Here is a 20,146-nt window from a genome sequence, read left to right as displayed (position 1 = left end):
TTATTAGCCTTGTCAAACTTATAAACTCAGCCTTCATTGTAGACAGGGAAATGCAAATTTGTTTGGATGATTTTTTTAAGACATCACTCCTCTATCTATAGTAAATAGATACCCACATGTGGACTTAAAACTGTGGGATACTTGGTGTAGTGAAAAGTAAAATTTTAAATATGTTTTAAATATTCCAAAACTCATTTCATGCTATCCAATGAGATTCACCTGAATTACTCGTGTATCGACTCAATTCACTTATAGAAAATCTATATATCATCATGTACAATTTATGATATACGTTAAATATTCGAATACACAAGTATAATCCAATTGAGATATGCTTTAACTTTTGTTCTTTCCAAGTGCAAGATTTGCATCAATTGGAGTCTTTGTAACTTTGAAATCTAAGTGCTTAAACTTGTCAGGTACTATTTTAATGTAATGAGATTGCAACAATGCCAATTTTTGTGGAGTCTTATGGATCTTAATACCCAAAAATAAATCGGCAACTCCCAAGTCATTCATATCAAACTTGCTAGTTAGCATGCGTTTAGTTGCATTTATGTTGGAAATATCGTTACTCAATATTAGCATATCATCCACATATAAGAAAATAATGACTATGTGATTTTTACTACTCTTAATGTATACACATTTATCACATTCATTAATTTAAAACCATTTGGCAATATTGTATGGTTAAATTTTACATGCCATTGTTTGTGTGCTTGTTTTAGTTCATAAACAAACTTAACAAGTCTACATACCTTCTTTTCTTTGCCTGGAACTGCAAACCCTTCGGGTTTTCCAAGAAAATATCTTCCTCCAAATCTCCATTTAGGAAGGCTATATTAACGTCCATTTGATGGATTTTAAGACCATACACTACAACTAATGCTATTAACGTTTGTATGGATACAATTCTTGTAACATGCGAGTATATGTCAAAACAATTAAGTCCTTCACATTTTCTAAAATCTTTGACAAAAAGTCAAGATTTATAATTATTAAATTGTGCCATTTTTATTTTTAAAAATCCACTCGGTGCCTAACGGTTTGTTCCCGGGAGGAAGATCAATCAATTCCCGTATATGGTTGTTCAATATGCTCTATTTCACTATTGATTTTCGCTTTCCAAAATAATGATTCAGAATATGACATATAGACTTTTTAAATATTCAAGCTCATTTTCCAACCAGTTAATTTGACCAAATTCGAAGCAGAAGTCGAAGCCGAGCGACGATGATGGTGCAAGACTTGCCTTCTTTTCAACTCTTTAAGAGTTAGAAGAAGTGTAATTATATATGAAACCATCAAATCTCTTTTCCTCCTCTAATATGGGACAATATTCCTTTATAAAGATGAAAATTTTAAAATTTTATTTTTTCTTTCATTTTCCATTCACCTAACTTTTAAGCCAAAAACCCAACAGATGGTATACGTAGAGTACCCATTGATTACTAGAGCTGTTTAGACATGATTAGTACAACCTTATATCCCATTATTATTATTATTATATTTTTTTAGAACATAAGGGGTTAAGGTCCAAAAAGACTATTCACAGACTTAGGCATCTTATCAACAACAAAATAGGTTTTGCTGCAATTCTTAAACCATTTGTTGATATGAGTAAGATAGAACGCTATAAAAAAAATTTCGCTTTCAACACTACAAGGAAAATATCAATGGTAAAATTTGGTGATACTAGAGTTATTTTGATCAAGCTGAGATAATTACTGACGAAGAACAACAACTGACTATCAACTTTAAAGAAAATACTGATGACAAAGGAACTGTAAGTATCATAATGTATGCTAAATGATTTTCTGTGGAGAGAATGGACCTTTGGAGCAGTTTAGAAAACTTAAATGATACTATTGATGGACCTTGGTGTGTCAGGGGTGATTTCAATATTAATATGGACTTAGATGAGAAATTAGGAGGTAGACCTCATAGAGCTCTTAGGAGCTTTGACTTCATTAGCACTATGGAGAATTGTGGGCTAGCAGATATTGGTTTTGTTGGTCCAAAGTTTACATGGTGCAACAATAGAAGGCCAATGAAGAGAATTTGGACGAGACATTACAAAATATATTCAAACAAGTAAGGATACTTCTTCTTCATTTCTTCCTCAGCCTCCCACGTGGCCTGTTCAACCTGCTGGTTTCGCTATAACACTTTCACGGAGGCAATTTCTTTATTCCTCAACTTTCGAACTTATCTATCAAGAATGGCAACCAAAATTTCTTCATATGACAATTCTTCATTCAGCTCAATGGTCTCAACCGACACGATAGCTGATGGATCTCCAGCTACCTTCTTCAACATGGACACATGGAATACCGGGTGCACTAATGACATATCGGGTGGTAGCTCAAGCTTGTACGCCACCTGACTCATCCTCTGGCCGATTCTGTACGACCCGACATACCTCGGACTAAATTTCCCTTTCTTACCAAATCGCATTACACCTTTCATGGGAGAAATTTTAAAGAATACCCAATCATCTTCTTTGAACTCCAAGTCTCTGCGATGAACATCCGAATAGGATTTTTGATGACTCTGAGCAGTTTTGAACCGCTCATTTATGATCTTAACTTTTTCCATAGCATGATGTACAAGGTCTGGCCCTATCAACTCTGCTTCACCAATCTTGAACCACATAATGTGAGATCTACATCTCCTACCATATAATGCCTCAAATGGTGCCATCTAAATACTAGCATGAAAGATGTTACCCGTCGGTCTGTGGATGGAAGGCTGTATTAAGATTTATCTGATTACCCAAACCTTGCTGAAATTTCTTCCAAAAATGGGCTGTGAACTGAGCCCCTCGATCGGAAATGATAGAAACTGGAGTGCCATGTATCCTGACTATTTCCTTGATATATAACTGAGCATACTGTTCCGCTGTGTCGGTAGATTTAACTAGAAAGAAACTAGCTGATTTCGTGAGTCGGTCCACGATCACCCAAATTGAGTCAAACTTGCGTGGAGTGCGTGGCAATCCTACCACTAAATCCATATTAATCATCTCCCACTTCCACATTGGAATTTCTATTTTCTGTGCCAACCCACCAGGCCGTTGATGTTCGGCCTTCACTTGCTGACAATTCGGACACCTTGCCACAAAGTCTGCCACATTCCTTTTAATGCCATTCCACCAATAGATTTCCTTGAGGTCGTGATACATCTTTGTAGAACCTAGATGCACGGAATACCTAGAAGCGTAATCTTGGGTCATGATTCTTTCCCGGAGACCATTTACATTCGGAACACATGGTCGCCCTTGGTACCTTAGTGTACCATCATCCATGCCAAAAGTAAAATCCATAGTCTCATGTTTTTGAAACCTATCATTCAGCTATACCAACAATGGATCATTGTATTGCTTCTCTTTCACCTCTAGAACCAGCGATGATTCGGCCCTATTTTGCACAATTACCCCTCTTTCATTAGAGTCCGTAATACGAACTCCCAAACTAGCCAATCGATGGACTTCCTTGGTAAATGGCCTTTGATATACCTCCAAGTGTGCTAAACTACCCATAGGTTTCCGTCTAAGAGCATCCGCCATAACATTGGCTTTCCCCGGGTGATATAAAATATCGATGTCGTAATCCTTGAGTAACTCAAGCCATCTTCTTTGCCTCACATTCAGCTCCTTTTATTTGAAAATATATTGAAGACTCTTATGGTCCGTGAATACTTCCACATTGACCCCATATAAATAGTGACGCCAAATATTCAATGCAAAAATCACTGCCGCAAGTTCTAAGTTGTGTGTTGGATAATTCTTTTCATGATTTTCGAGTTGCCTAGAAGCATAGGCTATAACCTTGCCGTATTGCATTAATACACACCTAATACCAATTATTGAAGAATCACAATATACCATAAATTCATCTGTACCCTCTGGCAGGGTCAACACCGGCGATGTAGTCAATCTTGATTTCAACTCCTAGAAGCTCCTTTCACAAGCATCTGACCATTGGAACTTACCCACTTTCTGAGTCAATTTAGTCAACGGAGAGGCAAGAGTAGAGAACCCCTCCACAAATTTACTGTAATACCCTGCTAAGCCCAAGAAACTGCGAATCTAGGTGGGCTTTGTAGGTCTAGGCCAATTCTTTACTACTGAAATATTTTGAGGATCAAGATGTGACAGACTCAAGCCAAAATTCACACTTTGAAAACTTCACATACAATTGGTGCTGATGAAGAGTCTGCAAAACTGCCCTGAGATAATCGACATGGTCCTCCCGGCCTCGTGAATACATAAGAATATCGTCAATGAACACTATCACAAAGGAGTCGAGGAAAGGCTTGAAAACCCGATTCATAAAGTCCATGAAGGCTGCTGGGGCATTTGTTAGCCCAAAGGACATTACTAGAAATTCAAAGTGCCCATACCGGGTTTTGAAAGCTGTTTTGGTATATCCTGCTCCCTGATCTTCAGTTGGTGGTACCCGGATCGTAAATCAATTTTAGAGAAGTATCTATCACCCTGTAATTGATCAAACAAATCATCTATTCTTGGTAGTGGGTATTTATTTTTGATTGTGACCTTGTTGAGCTGCCGGTTGTCAATACATATCCTCTTTGCCTACTTTGGCATCACGGAATCCGGGTTTTTAGGAAAACTTTCACGGGGCCATACAGGGATATCAAGATCCAACTGGGGTTAGAGTAACCCAAAATGGTAGATGGATTATTAGCGTTAGCTGATATTTCCAAAGGATATTGCAAATGTGGTGATAGATCTCCTTGTGAGACACATAGATGGTGCACTCTAGAATAGTACAGTTAGATATGAATACTAGCATGTTCATAAAAATTTAGAAGATAGGCACTGGAATCCTAGAAGAGATAAATATTTACCTTAGTATGGCTCCCATACCTAGTCAAGAGAGGATGTTAGATGACTCGAAGAGCCAGTGGATGGAGCAAGGGGAGCTAAAAGCGAAAGAATGTTTTGTTGAAGTTTTCAGAATAAAGTGATAGACAAAAATATTAGCAGAGAATAAAAAGAGAGCAAATGAAGCCTTATGAGTAAGATGTGATAAATGAGTGATAACGGTAAATTAAAATATGACAGGATGACAGAGTCTATAGTTAAGTGAAGGAAAAGACAAGAGGAGACATGCCTTGAAACAATAAAAGAGTATAAGCCATAAATTCACATCCTCATTTCGAGAAATAAGTTGGTGACTCTAACATAATTACCAGAAAGAAAAGTTAGACCCCGGAGTAATAGAAATCAGTATGGATTGGTGAACAAGATAAACTGAACATGAATTTGGGACCAAATGATTTGATTTTTATTTTCCAAGAAAATATTTTCCTTGGAAAATATTTCCTATCATACCACACATACCCTTAATGTTAACTGCTAATAACACAATTACTAGTCACTATAATTCGCCAAATTACAATAATATTCAAGATCCATCAATGCAAAAGAAAATAATAGTAATTAGCTAGTGGTTAGTTAGGTTATAATAGATTATGAACTTTTTATAAAATACAAAAGTTTAGGGTAATTTTTAAAATTGTTAAAAAATCCAACACTGATATTTTGGGCCAAAAACATGTCTTGAGCTAGGTTTAGGATTTGAGAATTTTGTTTTCAAAATCTGCCAAAACATGGATAAAATATAGGTAGAATGGCCTAAGTGGCACCTATACTTGTGCCACTTTGTCATGCCGGTCCCCAAACTCAACAATTTGCCAATTGAACACTTACAGTCCTTCAAATCATGTATAATAAACGCTTATGACAGGAAGCTGTCAGTACGTGTAATACAATCTCCTCCACGTTGGCTGCCATGTCAAAAAATAACAATGTGTAGATGCCATGTCACATAATAGATTAAAACTAATTAAAATCAAAAATAAAAATAAAAATAAAATTCAAACCTTAATCATTTAATCCCCTCTCTCAAATCGTGTCACTGTTGTGAATAGTAACACAGCAACGGCGGAATGGCCATTGTGCCGTCATCCAGTGGTGAAAAGCCACCGGACCAGTCCCAAAAGATGCGTCTGACCATTGCGCATAAACCCCACCTAGGCGTCCCTCTCATTTCTTCCCAAGCCGTTGTAGATTTCAACAATGGTGGATCGAGTACTGCAGCGAAAAATCGCTAGGGCAAAACTGATATTTATCATATCGGTTCTAGTTCAAATCGAGTGATTCCAAGCAGTGGAGATATTTCTCCACTTCAAATACCATCGACCCACCAAGTTTCAGACAATTTCAATGCCGGAATAGTCTCCTCCAACCAACTGAATATGGTCCGCGAACACCAGTTGGTCGAGCATGGAGCTACAAGTGCCCATATTGAACAAGACCAATGCTAATTGACTCCAACTGAGCAAGTGATTGATGTCAAACAACAACTACAATGAACCAGTCGTCACAACAATTCAAAAAATAAAATCTGTAGAATTGCAGACACCAGGTGTTCGACGAAATGTTAAAGTCAGTTTAACAAATCTTGCCTTGTTTGATATTTGAAATTGGGGGTTAAATTTTCTCAAAAAGCTCTAATCTTTTTAAAGAATTAATTGGTAAAAGATGTATAATTTGTGTTTCAAAATCCTTTATGGGTTACTTTTGAGGTGTGGTGATTTTTGACGATTTTTCGGTTGACCCTTTTTATGGTTTGTTGGTATTTTGATAATTTGATGTGTTTTCCTTCTACAAAAAGGGCATATAATTGAATTTTAAAAGAGATCTGAATTATTGGCCAAAGGATTCTAAATTCATGATAAAGTTTCAGATTCGAGGGAAGAAACAAACAAAGAAGAAAGGGGAGGGGAGAAAGAATTGGACAGAAAATATCGGAGAGAGAGAGAAAGAAAGAATTTGGCAGAAAATATTGGAGAGAGAGAGAGAAAAGCAAAGAAGAAAAGCTCACTTTGGTTCAACAATGGAGGATGAACAATCGAGAAGAAGATGATAGCCAATCGAGAAGAAGATGACAGCCACTTTGGTTAAATGAGTGTAGCACATATACTTCGGTAAAAAATGCCATATAGGATGAGTAGGGTTTAAAATGCTCAGTTTTTAAGGGTAGAGGGGTTTGGTTGGCAAACTTGTAAGTACGAACACTGGCATGACAAAACTGGACAAGTGCAGGAACCTCTCAGGTTATTCTGCTAGGAAAAAACTTGGCATAATCTATGGCCAAACGGGGGTTTAATCATCTATTAAGTCTTTTAGTATGTGTTCTTACTTCAGATGTTATATAATGACATTTAGGTTAGAGAATCAACATTTACTTATACTTGAATTAAATGAATCTCAGAATTATCGGATAAAAGAAACCCATTCATCTAATGTGATTTTCTTCTCTTCACTAGTAAACTACTTGGGAGTTATTTCCAAATTTAAAGTAAATACAAAACTTGTAGGAGTTGCCTAGCACCCATTCTTTCAAGGCAGCTTAAGTGGGGAAAAATATAAAAGCTAAACCAGTGTAATATAAAACAAACAAGAAAATCCAAATCAGAAGAAGTGACAAAAGTTAAATATGGCATCATTTTGAGATTCCCCACACCTGTGCATGCTTATGTAAGAAGTACAACAGTCCAAAGTGTTGATGGATGACAAAGCTGGAAATGGAATAATTGAAGATTCTCACATACATAAATTTAGCAACCACAGTGACTACGTCAAGATCATTGCCAGAATCCCATGATGAATGAGTTATACGTTGTGAATAAGGCGATATATATATATTAATAACTTCATTCAAGAAATTAAAAAAAAAAGTGAAACTTAATTTTCGCAACCCCCACCCACCACCCCTAGAAAGTAGAAGACTCATTATATATATATATATATTGAAACTTAATTTTCGCAACCCCCACCCACAACCCCCTAGAAAGTAGAAGACTCATTGTCCTCCTTTTTGTACATATGCAGAATATCGGAATTGACCTTACTGCCAATAATTAAACAAGTCCTTGTGAGAGTTTTCACGTAGGAAAATAGTTTTACATAATATTTACAATTAAAATTAAGCATGTGAATATCTCTTATATTTTATTTTCAAATTTATTACCTGTACAAATAAAGATGTCTTTGGGAGATTTGACATAAAAACAAAACAAAAAATTATAATGGGTCAAAAAATCCATAAACTCGAGTTCCACATATCTTCATTCTTCTTTCCATTAAAAGAATGAATTTTATATCAATTGAGTCCAAACAAGTCGAGTTATTAGGATAAAATAGGAATGCTAATTATTATAAATTATTTTCAGATAGAGAAATACTCTTTTTAGAAAGACTAACAAATGCGTCACATGAAATATATAATAACATTATTACAGAAAACAAGAGACTTGGAGTTCAAATTAATCTCCAAATTAAAGGTGATGGGAAAACTAAATGGACACCTTTAATGGTCGTTTAGGTTGAAGACGGGTGCTCAAAACCAAATCGAAATCAAAAATCGAATCGTAAAAATAGTTTAATGGCTTATTGGTGTCGGGTTATCGGATTAACGGGTGGTGAACGGTTTGAAATTTTATTATTAACGGTTTATGGGTTTGGGGAGAATTATTCAATTTTCGTATTGGATAAATCGTTAACCCGTTAAGAATTTTTATAGTTATATATTTTTATCTATATGTATATAAAATATTCCTTCCACTTATCCACTATTCCTCTATAAAAATTTAGAAACCCTAAAATCAAAATTCCTATTTTCTAATCACTATTCCATTGTTCTTTTAGGATGTCCAAACAAATACTACCACTACTGTTGATGTTTGGATGGAATAATTTGGTTTTGAAGGCAACCTAATGTGATGACCTGATAGGTCATCTTATATTTTAGAACCTAATTCTGTGTTTCGAGGTCTTAAAAACCTCATTTTAGCCTTCCTCTATTTGCGTGCGCAATCCGAATATTCTTCCGAAAGGCTTATATATTAAAAACTGATAAAAATAAGAATTTTTGCCTTAAAAAATAATTTGTGTTGACTTTGGTCAACGTTTTAAATAAACGGACTCGGATTCGTGTTTTGACTGTCCTTGTGGGTCCGTATCGAAATATGGGACTGAGGCGTATGCCCGAAATTGAATTCGGAGGTCCCTAACTCGAGTTATGAATTTTTGTTGAAAATCTAAAAGTTTAATGGTTTTTAAGAATTAACTGATGTTATACATGGTCCATATTTTGGTTTCGGAGCCCGGTACAGGTCCACTATAATATTTATGACTTGTCTGTCGAATTTGGTGAGAAACGTATTTGATTTGATGTGATTCAGACGTTCGGTTGTGAAAATATAAGTTTTAAAGTCTTCTTAAAATTTTTCATTGATTTGGTGTCCGATTCATAGTTCTAGGTGTTATGTTGGCGATTTGATCACGTGAGCAAGTTCGTATAATATTTTTAGACTTGTGTGCACTTTTGGTTTAGCGCCTCGAGGGCTCGGGTGAGTTTCAGATAGGCTACGGAGTAAAAAATTGGACTTAGAGCATTACTGGTGTGCTTCAGTTTTATTGCAGGCCTCATACCTCACAATTGTGAGGTCAATCATCGCAATTGCGACCACATATGGGTTCGCATTTGCGAGCTACTCATCGAAAATAAGGCCTGAGTTCGCATTTGCGAAGAGGGACATGGGGAGACAGTGATAGCAAATGCGATCAAATGGTCGCATTTGCGGAGATTATTGTTCACAATTGTGAAGAAAGCAGAAGTGTGGAGAGCTTCGCATTTGCGAACCCTAGGTCGCAAATACGACATCTGCACCTAATCAAATATGACTTAGACGGGATTTTTGGTTCATTCTTCAAATTTTCAATCTCAAGAATCCTATAGGCGATTTTTCAAAGAACTTTTCTTCCCCAAATCATTGGTAAGTGATTCTGAACTAGTTTTTTTCAATCTTTCACTACTTTTTCTAAGCTTTCAACCAAAAATCTAGATTTTTCATGGTGGAAATTGGGGGTTTGGGTAGAATTAGGTATTTTTGCATAATTGGAATTTAGACCTCGAATTGAGGTCGTATTTCGAAATAAATTATATAATCGGGCTCGGGGATGAATGGGTGAATGGATTTTGGTTCGAAACTCGGGTTTTGACCAAGCGGTCCCGGGGTCAATTTTTGACTTTTTGGGGAAAAGTTTGGGGAATCTAAATTTATGCATTGTAATTGATATCTTTAGCAATATTTGATATTATTGAGCCGTTTGTGGATAGATACGAGTGGTTTGGAGGTGGGTTCTAGAGGAAAAGCGGTAATTTAGCATTGAGTGGCCTTTGGAGCAAGGTAAGTGTTGTGTCTAACCTTGACTTGAGGGAATTAGGAACCCTCAGACTATTTGCTATGTGAAATTCATGTGAGCGGCGTATATGTGAGGTGACGAGTACTTATACGACACCAATTTATCTGTTTTCCCTGTTTCTCCCGTTTTTCTCATATTGTCTCTTTCTTTGTCTTAATTGTTACATACTCTACTTGTGTTCCCATGCCTAATTGCTACGTGTCAGATGTTGTTTCCTCCGATTAATGATATTAGTTCTTCCATAGTTTCATTATCTCCTGTTATTTGCTTAAGCTAGTTTACCGGTACCTTTATGTTGTAGGTTCTGAATTGGTTTCGCAGTGTAGTATTATTTATGTGGATTTTCATGGTGTACAAGTTTCCTATTTGCTTCGGTTTGGAGTTTAAGTATTGTGAAGGGTTTCTGTGATTTAAATCGTGAAATTTCTGTACATACTGAGTAATTAATATTGATATGGTGGGAACGGGTTGCACGCCGCAACATGAGGACTGATGGTGATATATTGAGGTGGAATAAGGGTGAATTTATACTGTACGATGGGAAAGGGTTGCACGCCGCAATAGGTGTAATAAGGGTGGATTGTTTGGTGGAATAATGGTGAACTATCATTGTGTTATTGTGATACAGTGGGAATGGATTGCACGCCGCAACAAGTGTAATAAGGGTGGATTGTTTGGTGGAATAAGGGTGAATTATGATTGTGTTATTGTGATACAGTGGGATCGGTTTGCGCGCCGCAACAACCTATGTATTTATGTTTCCCTCAGCTGTGTTAGCCTTACGGTATTCTTTTTTGCACTTAAGGATCGGTAATTTTTGAACATTGTTGATATATCTCCGGGAGTTGTTTTATTTCTTGCAATTTACTACTTTCTTCGATGTTGTATTTTCTATTCTACTTTTATTATATATACTGCGTACAGGTTGTAGTGTGAGTGACCCGCATTAGCCTCGTCACTATTTCGTCGAGGTTAGGCTCGGCATTTACCAGTACATGGGGTCGGTTGTACTGATACTGCACTCTGCACTTCCTGTGCAGAATTTGGTGCTGGTCCGAGCTGAATGTGAGGTTAGCTGCTGGATTCATCTGACTGGAGACCCAAGGTAGATCTGCCGGCATCCACAGACCCTGGAGTCCCCTTCTAGCCATTGCATTTTACTGTTTCTTTCCTTTCGAAAACAATTGTATTTCTTTGAAGTACATTTACTTGTAGAAAAATCTTTGAAGTTCATGAATTGTGACTCCAGATCCGAGTAGTAGTATATATATATTGAGGCTATTATATATTTTCGTAATTATTTTTAAACTCGTTTTAGCTTAGCAAGTGAAATGTTAGACGCCATCACGGCCCCGTCGGTGGAAATTTCAGGTCGTGACATCTACAAAATGCACAAGCCAAAATAAAGTGATGTAAAAAATCAACCACTAGAACCAAGTGCCTTGGGACAACTAAAGAATGATGAAATGCCCACGTAAAGTGGGTTTTTACTGGTATTTACTTGTAACACGAAAGACCAAAGTATGCCTTTGAAATACATATTCAAATAGACCGATAAACTGCTAGATAACCGCCCGATAATAGCTAAATCGATACTAATCCGCCCGATATCATATCGGGTGGCTAGCAGATTAATACATTTAAAAGCCGATAACCGATAAGCTGAACTGTTAAGAGTAAAAAACTGTCGATCTGCCCGATAAGCAGCCCTAGTTGAAGACACATTATGATTGGATTAGTTATGTTGGAATTAGTTATGCCAAAGTTAGTTATCCTGGTATTATTTTTTATTGATTGTTTGGGATGATGTATTAATCCTCGAATTTTTAATTTTTCTGCTTTATCGTGAGATAACGTATTCTGTGATTACTATTTCATCTTCTGAAAGGTATAAGTCATCGTTGTACTATTTTTAATCATGAGATAACTTATCTCAGAATTAGTAATCAAACAAGGGATAAGAAGATAATAAATTTTATTCGAGGATTAAATTTGTTTATCCATCGATACTAAACGACCCTATAGTTGAGTTGGACAAAACTATTGAATCTTCTTTAGCTCCATCTTGGATTGAAGTTCTAGATTTTTCAAGGCCAATCCCCATCGGAGACTTCCTTGGACGCCTATAGATTTCATATTCCTTTGCTGCTTTTCTCGAATAGAATCATATTGTAAATTATTTATTACAATATAATCATGAACCTTGTGAAATAATCAAAATGATTATGAGAATAATTACTAGTGACTAAAATATCATTCATCACAGTGATATCTCGAAATATGATTAATGTTCCCTTTCACCATGTATTCATCTTCTCTCTCAATTACTTTTTGGTAGAAAGTCTGTCACTCCTAGGATATTTTTTTTTTTCTAAAAGAAACAAATTACCTAACGCTATGCCAAGAAAAGCATAAAAATTAACAAATTAAGAATATCCAAAAACCATAGATCACATTACTAGTTCGGTTTAGATATGATACTAGCTACTTGTTAAAGTTTAAAGGTCAAGCTAGCTAGTGGTGGAGTCAGAAACTGTAATTTGACGATTCAAAAGTTGCAAACTTGCGACCTAAAGTAAGTCAAGGGGATTCAGTTTTTTATATATATACAAAAAAAATTAATTTTGTCGTATTTACATAATACAATTTTTAAGGAATGCGATTCAATTGAACTTCTTCGTTCTCAAAAACTTCACTAACTAGTTTTGTTATTTATTTGAGGACCTGGCCTTTTTCGAGTAGCTTTCTTTTCCAATGTAGGAAAAGGAAAGTAAACGAGATATGCAAAAGGAAGGAAGAAAAGAAATACTGACGCAAGGAGATTGCAGAAAAACAAACATGCATAAAGCAATTCACAAAATGGAGTTAATAAAAGCATATATATGGCATGCTATCGTTTTATCTGCAATTCGGTCTTGCCTATGTACAATGTAAAGCTGCAGATTCCTTTAACCCTCTGTTTTCTTTGGCTCAGTCTCTCTCCGTAGTATTAGCTGCTATTGACTATTGGTAATACTATATGATGAGTTATGAGTAGATTAAATTGAAAAACTCCACTAGTGTCATTTCGTTTCAATCACATGCATGGACTGACATTATTACTCATTATACCCACATGCACATGCAAAATCAATGTCCCCTCTCATGACCCCCTCAACACCTCCCCTCAAGTGTGGGTGCAAAAGAACATAATTCTTAACCGAACCGGTTCCTTTCTATTTATCATTGTCTCTATTTCCTTAGTTTTTACTTGGACGAAAAACGTACACATCTTATTTTAAAAATAATGATTTTGTTAGGCTAAACTAGGATTGTCTAAGGAGGGTATCGGTCCATACCGATATTGGACCATACAGCTCCAGATTAGGGTAGAGGTGTGTGATTTTGGTAAAGAGTAAAGGTAATGGTAGGGTACCGGAAAAAATATCCTTAGTATCAATCCGGTTGGTTCGGTACTAGACCGGTACCGAACCGGTACCCTTATGTTTTTTTTTAAAACTTTGGCCGACTTTGTACCGTTAGCCAACGTTGGCAATGGCCAAAAATGGTTATTTTTGTATCCATAGCTCTCCAACATCCCCTACTCCCTAATTTATATTTTTAATCCCTACGTTTGTTCAAATACACTTTGACCCTATTTAAAACTTTAAGTACCCCATTTCATTCTTTCATTTTTCATTTAAAAACTCTCATATTTTTCTAATTCTATATCTCTCTCAATCTCTAACTGCAGTTAACGTTATAACACTCAGTTATTTTGGTATAACTTTTCAAGCATCAGCATTAAGTATTCGGTGGCATATTTTTTTCTTGGCATTACACTACTAGTTTGAGCAATTTTCTTCCATCAACATCAATTATATGTCAGCGTTTGGTACATTCGTTCCAACTCTTATTAATTTTCGCATTTATTTTTGTTATACTTGTGTTGCTATTTATTTTTATTTTAATTAATAAGTAATAGAAATGGTTCCTAAATTGAAAAAAATATGTTTAAAAAATTGACTAAGGGTAATGCTAGCTCTAGTACTCTTACTCATGTTGACGACTTCACTCACGTAGATGAAATACCTGAATGTCATGATGTTAATGTTAATTATCAACCACTATATCACGAAACAGTACAAGCACAATATGATAATTTTGATATTTTTAGTGAGGAAGAAGATAACTTAGATGAAACACCTATTAGTCCTGCTCCTACAGCTCCAACTCAGAGTCAATCTCAGTTTGGAGCTGATGTTTCGTTATCTCCCACTAGAGAACCAGTTGAACGTAAAAAACAAAAAATCAATTTATTGGCAATGGTTTACCTAGGATAAGGATACTGAAAAGGCTATTTATAAACTTCATAAACAATGGTTATATTTTAAAATAAATCTGGTCATGGCGAAACAGGAGGTTTAGTGAAGCATATGCAACTTCATCACAAAGATATTTGACTTGATAGGGAGGGAGGTCCCGTTCTAAAACTAATCCTACTCAGTCCAGGCACGGTTCTCATACTGTACAACCACAAATTAACCATGTGACGGGAGGTCTTCTTGATTATAACCAAAAAAGGATAGGAAAAATATAGCAAAAACAGTTATTGTAAAGGGTTTGCCTTTTAGTTTTCCGTCATTTGACGGGTTTATTCGTTACTTACAAGAAACGTATAATCCTGCTTTTCAAGGTTTTCCTAGAACAACTATTATAAGTGATATTTTTAAATTTTAATGTGAATATTAACAATATTTACGGTATTTATTTTTCACTTAAATTGTAGAGTTTCTATAACTGCTCACATACGTTGTAGTGTAAATGGTTATGATTACTTAACAGTTACATATCATTGGATAGATAACAACTGGGTTATTCAAAAATACATTATTCGTTATACATTTGTTAATGACTGACACACTTGTATTTTTATTTCTAAACAAATTAAATAAATTTGTGATTTTTATAGACTTTCTAATAAAATTACTACAATTACTTTACATAATACTTCTAGTAATAGTTCTGCTATGGGAGTTTTGAAAGTAGATTAACTCCACCTTTTGCGAATTTATTTCATATTAGATGTGCATGTCATATTTATAACTTAGTTGTTCAAGACGGTCTTACTTTATTTGGCACTACTCGTGACAAAATTTGCAGTTGGTTATATATTTCGCTCTCAAATACGTGCTAAACCTAGAGAATTTAAGATGCATTGTGAATCTTGTGAAATACTATCACGACCCAAAATCCAACTAGCTGTGATGGCACCTAAACTCACCCGCTAGGTAAGCCAAATAACACAATACGATTCAATTAATATTTAACTGACTCTAATACACTCCATAAGGACTGGTAGTACAAATCATGAGTTTCTAAGATTCAAAATTTACAAAGTTGGTGTGAAATAAAATAGATCATCTGTTTGAAAATACATGAACAGATTTTTAAATCTAAAGCTACCAAGATCAAGAGGTAGCTATGACAGGTACATCTCCAATGCCACCTCCTGCCTTACACAGTAACATCAGCATCCAAAATATGCAGACAAGGTGCAGAAGTGTAGTATGAGTGCAACCGACCATATGCACTCAACAAGTAACAAACTTAACCTTAGTTTGAAAGTAGTGATGAGTTTGTACAAAGGTCAGAGTTCATACCAATAGATAGTAACAATCCATAACAATATAATTAAAGCAGCACATGTAATAACTCGATGATAAAATGTTCAACTCGTTTACAATTCCGGAAAATAAAAATTTTCTTTTCAACTATAACAGTAAAACTCAAATCTTTTGCCAAAATCACCGAAAATATGAGTAAGTCTGAAATCTATGATTTTTCTCAAAAACTTTAACAATAGATAAGAAATTTCATTATCAGATGGCATGAAGAAAAATGCTTCTCTATGCCTACATATCAAGTATGCATGTCTAATGCAATGCAGCACAATGATGCACTCATGTACTCACACTCTCACAGTACTCAATCTCACTGCCTCGTATTTTCACCCATCACGCTCAATATTCAGCACACTCAGTCACTCAGCACTACACCGGGCAGATCCAGCCCAAATATAAATAAATAAGGCAACTCCATGCCATGGGAATATCCATCCCGAATATAAATATCAACTGAGCTCACTATGTAGGGTGCAGACTCCGGAGGGGCTCTTTAAGTCCAAGCACTATAATCCGCACAGACAACTCATGTTCTATAGTATCAATATCTGGATCTGCACGAATAACTCATATCATATCTGAGATATGATAGGAAACAAATGAACATGACTGAGTATGAAATTACAATTTAAATAAATAATTCAACAATAATATGACCTCTGATGATCTCAATAATAACGGTATATAGCCTCAGCATGATTTTTAACATGATTCTCAGCTCAATTTCTTTAGCACATGAAAGTACATGGATAATGCCAAGATTATTTAGTTACAAAATTCTACGGAATCAATTACGTCACAAATTTTCACGGTGCACGCCCACACGTCTGTCACCTAGCATGTGCGTCACCTCCAAATAATTCATATAACACGAATTTCAGGGATTCATACCCTCAGCTCCAAGTTTAGAAATGTTACTTACCTCAAACCGTGTAATTCTTTATTCCAATAAGCCTTTTCCTAGCGATTCGGCATCTGAACACCTCGAATTTAGTCACAAATAATTCAATACAATCAACACAAGGTTTAGGAATCAGTTCCATATGAAAATGCTAAATTTCACAATAAATCCAAAAAAGTCAACAAATATCAACAGTGGGGCCCACGTCTTGGAACCCAACAAAAGTTACAAAATATGAATGCTCATTCAACCACGAGTCTAACCATACTAAATTCACCAAATTCTGACATCAACTCGACCTTCAAATCCTCAAATCTTATTTTCAAATTCCTAGGCCCAAATTCTCGAATTACACCTCAAAACACGTAATCTAGTCAGAATATTCGATGATAATTCAATATTATTGACTAACAATGATCACAAGTAACTTACCTCAAGATTTCCGGTGAAATTTCTCTAAAATATCGCCCCAACCCGTGTTCTTTCGCCCAAAAATGTTGAAATGAGCTAAAAAGAAACTGCTCAATAAAAACACTAATCTGGTCGCTAAAGATCCATTGCCCGTCACTAAAAGTCCATTTTCCGTCACTAAAGGTCCGCACCAGAACCTGCTTGAACCAACAATTTATTATTTCACTAAAAAGGCTCTAACTCCATCATACGAACACGGAATTGGACGATTCTTGTTCCTATGAGTCACAAATAATAATACGAACCTAGTCATTCAATTGAAACTCAATTCGGAGCTCATTTGCTCAATGCGATACCAATTTCTCTTGTTAAATAATAAACTCATGTTTTGCGCTAAAAACCCAATCGTGACTTGATGAAATTAGACCAAACATTCCAGATCATTCCTATAATTTATTATCAAACTCCCGGAAGTCTCAAAATCGAATTTCAATCTCTAGAACTAAAAATGGACCTTTGGATTATCACATGTTTATGCTCAAAACACCAAACTCTTTCAAAAACTCTTCCAAAACTAATCCGAACCAAATATACTAACAAGTCGCATAACATGACACGAACTTAGTCGATGCCTCAAATTATATTAAACAATACTAAAACACGAATCACACCCCAAATCAAGTCCAATTGACCTCAAATTTTGCACACAAGTCATCTATGACATAACAAACCTATCAAAATTTTCAGAACTGAATTTTGACCCCGATATCAATAAAGTCAACTCTCAGTCAAACTTCTAAACCTTCAATTTCCAACTTTCGCCATTTCAAGCCAAAATCAAATACGAACTTCCAAATAAATACCCGGACACACTCCTAAGTCCAAAATCACCATACGGAGCTATTGGAACCATCAAAACCCCATTCCAGAGTCGTTTGAATAAAAGTCAAACTTCGGTCAACTCTTTTCATTTAAACTTCTAAACAAGGATTGTTCTTTCAATTTAATCCTGAATAATCCAAAAACCAAAGCCGACAATTCAAACATGTCATAATACATATTACGAAGTTGCTCAAGACTTCAAATTTTTGAATGGGATGTAAATTCTCAAAATGACAAGTTGGGTCGTTACATTCTCCCCCAGTTAAACATACGTTCGTCTTCGAATGTGCCAAGAGTTGTTCCTAAATCTTCAAATCACTATTCCACTGCCACGATCCCAATTTTCCTCCATGGAATGACGTGATGGCACATAGTTTCTAAGATTAGGTAAGCCTAAATATTTACGGAATAACTGAATAATAAATTGAACTCTAATCTAAACACATGATATATAAATAGAAACTATGATTTAACAATTACAACTCCCAAAACCCGATAGAAATAAGTCACAAGCGTCTAAGAGAAAATACTAAGTGTCTCTATATATCAAGTCTAAAGAGATTAAGGGAAAATAATTTAATAAGGATAGATGGGGACTCCAAGGTCTGCGGACGCTGGCAGATATACCTTGAAGTCTCCATGTGCTGTTCAACTCACTAGTATATGGTTTGGTGGGAAGAACTTGGACCAACTCAAAATGATGTGCAGAAGTGTAGTATGAGTACACCACAACGGTACCTAATAAGTGCCAAGCCTAACCTCGGTAGAGTAGTGGCGAGGTCAGGTCAGGGCCCTACTAGTTTAAAAGGTAAGCAAGGAAGAAGATATAGAAATATTTTGAAATGATTGAGAATTTAAACAACGAGAAGTTTAAGAAAATAACAGCACAGCAAATAGAGGTAAACCACAGTAGCCTTCCCGAGATACCGCCTTGTAGTCCCAAATGTAAATGTGCACGACAGGGGAGATCTCCCGAGGTACCGCCTTGTAGTCCCAAAGTGAATATGCAAGACAGGTAGGATTTCCCGATTAAACGCCTCGTAGTCCCAAAGTAAATATGCAAGACAGGGGGATCCACCGAGGAACCGCCTCGTAGTCCCAAAGTAAATATGCAGCAGATAACCGAACTGAAGGAACAACAAATTTACAACAAGAAATCTTACAGTTAAAGATTTAATTCAAATCAAGAGAAAGTAGGTAATTCAACTAAGCATGTTGCACAAATTGCATGTAAGAGTTAAGTCACGTAGACATACGATACTAGGCTAATCATGATCACTACATATGCTAAGGCAACTCAGTTAAGGAATTTAAAAGAAGACAACTCAGTAAGAACCAGAATTTTCATATTTAGCCCATGTACGCATTCGTCACCTCGATATCGAGTTCACCCATACTAAAGTTACCAAAATCGGACACCAAGTCGTCACTCAAAATCCCAAATTTAACTCTCCAAATTCCTAGCCTCAAACTCCCAAATTACACCTTAAATACACACTAACTAGATGGGAAAATCAATGGAGAAACAAGATTATTTCTAAAACATAAGCACAAGGGACTTACCTCAAGAAATCCCTCGAAAATGCTCTAAACAATCGCTAAACCCGAGCTCAAAATGTCCAATAATGATAAAAAAATCCCGAACCCTTGAATTAATAGAGTCTGCCCAGTGTTTTCGCTTATGCATATCACTTGATTGCATTTGCGGTCCCTCTTTTGCGAAAAATGCACCGCTTCTGTAGTTTTGCCCAGGCTGCCTTTTACGGCTCCAGCGCACTTGCGACCTCCTTGTCCACATCCGCGGTCTCACAGATGAGGAATTCTCCTCGCATCTGCGACCTCTACCCACACTACTCCATCCCTCTTCTATGATCAATGTGCCGTTTCTGCAGGCTCACACCTACGGTTAATCTTGCGTAGGTGCGATTACACCAGAGTTGGTGCCTTCAGCGATTCTCACAAGTCCAAATTTGCCCCGTTAACCAT

The 20,146-nt window shown here is 36.1% G+C and overlaps 1 protein-coding gene across 1 annotated transcript; it reads right to left on the bottom strand.

Annotated features, from left to right (window-relative positions):
* Window positions 1-2,211: 2,211 nt before the first annotated feature.
* LOC138901847 (uncharacterized) lies at window positions 2,212-2,706 on the bottom strand. The gene has a single exon (XM_070189643.1). The coding sequence runs from the start codon at window positions 2,704-2,706 to the stop codon at window positions 2,212-2,214; it is 495 nt and encodes a 164-aa protein (XP_070045744.1).
* Between the last annotated feature and the right edge of the window lie 17,440 nt (window positions 2,707-20,146).

This window comes from Nicotiana tomentosiformis, chromosome 11, assembly GCF_000390325.3.
Source record: "Nicotiana tomentosiformis chromosome 11, ASM39032v3, whole genome shotgun sequence".
Taxonomy (NCBI): Eukaryota; Viridiplantae; Streptophyta; class Magnoliopsida; order Solanales; family Solanaceae; genus Nicotiana; species Nicotiana tomentosiformis.
This window is presented reverse-complemented; position numbering and strand designations above follow the sequence as displayed.

Excerpts from the sequence above, each read along its gene's own strand:
- LOC138901847 (XM_070189643.1), bottom strand. The coding sequence starts at position 2,706 with ATGGCACCATTTGAGGCATTATATGGTAGGAGATGTAGATCTCACATT.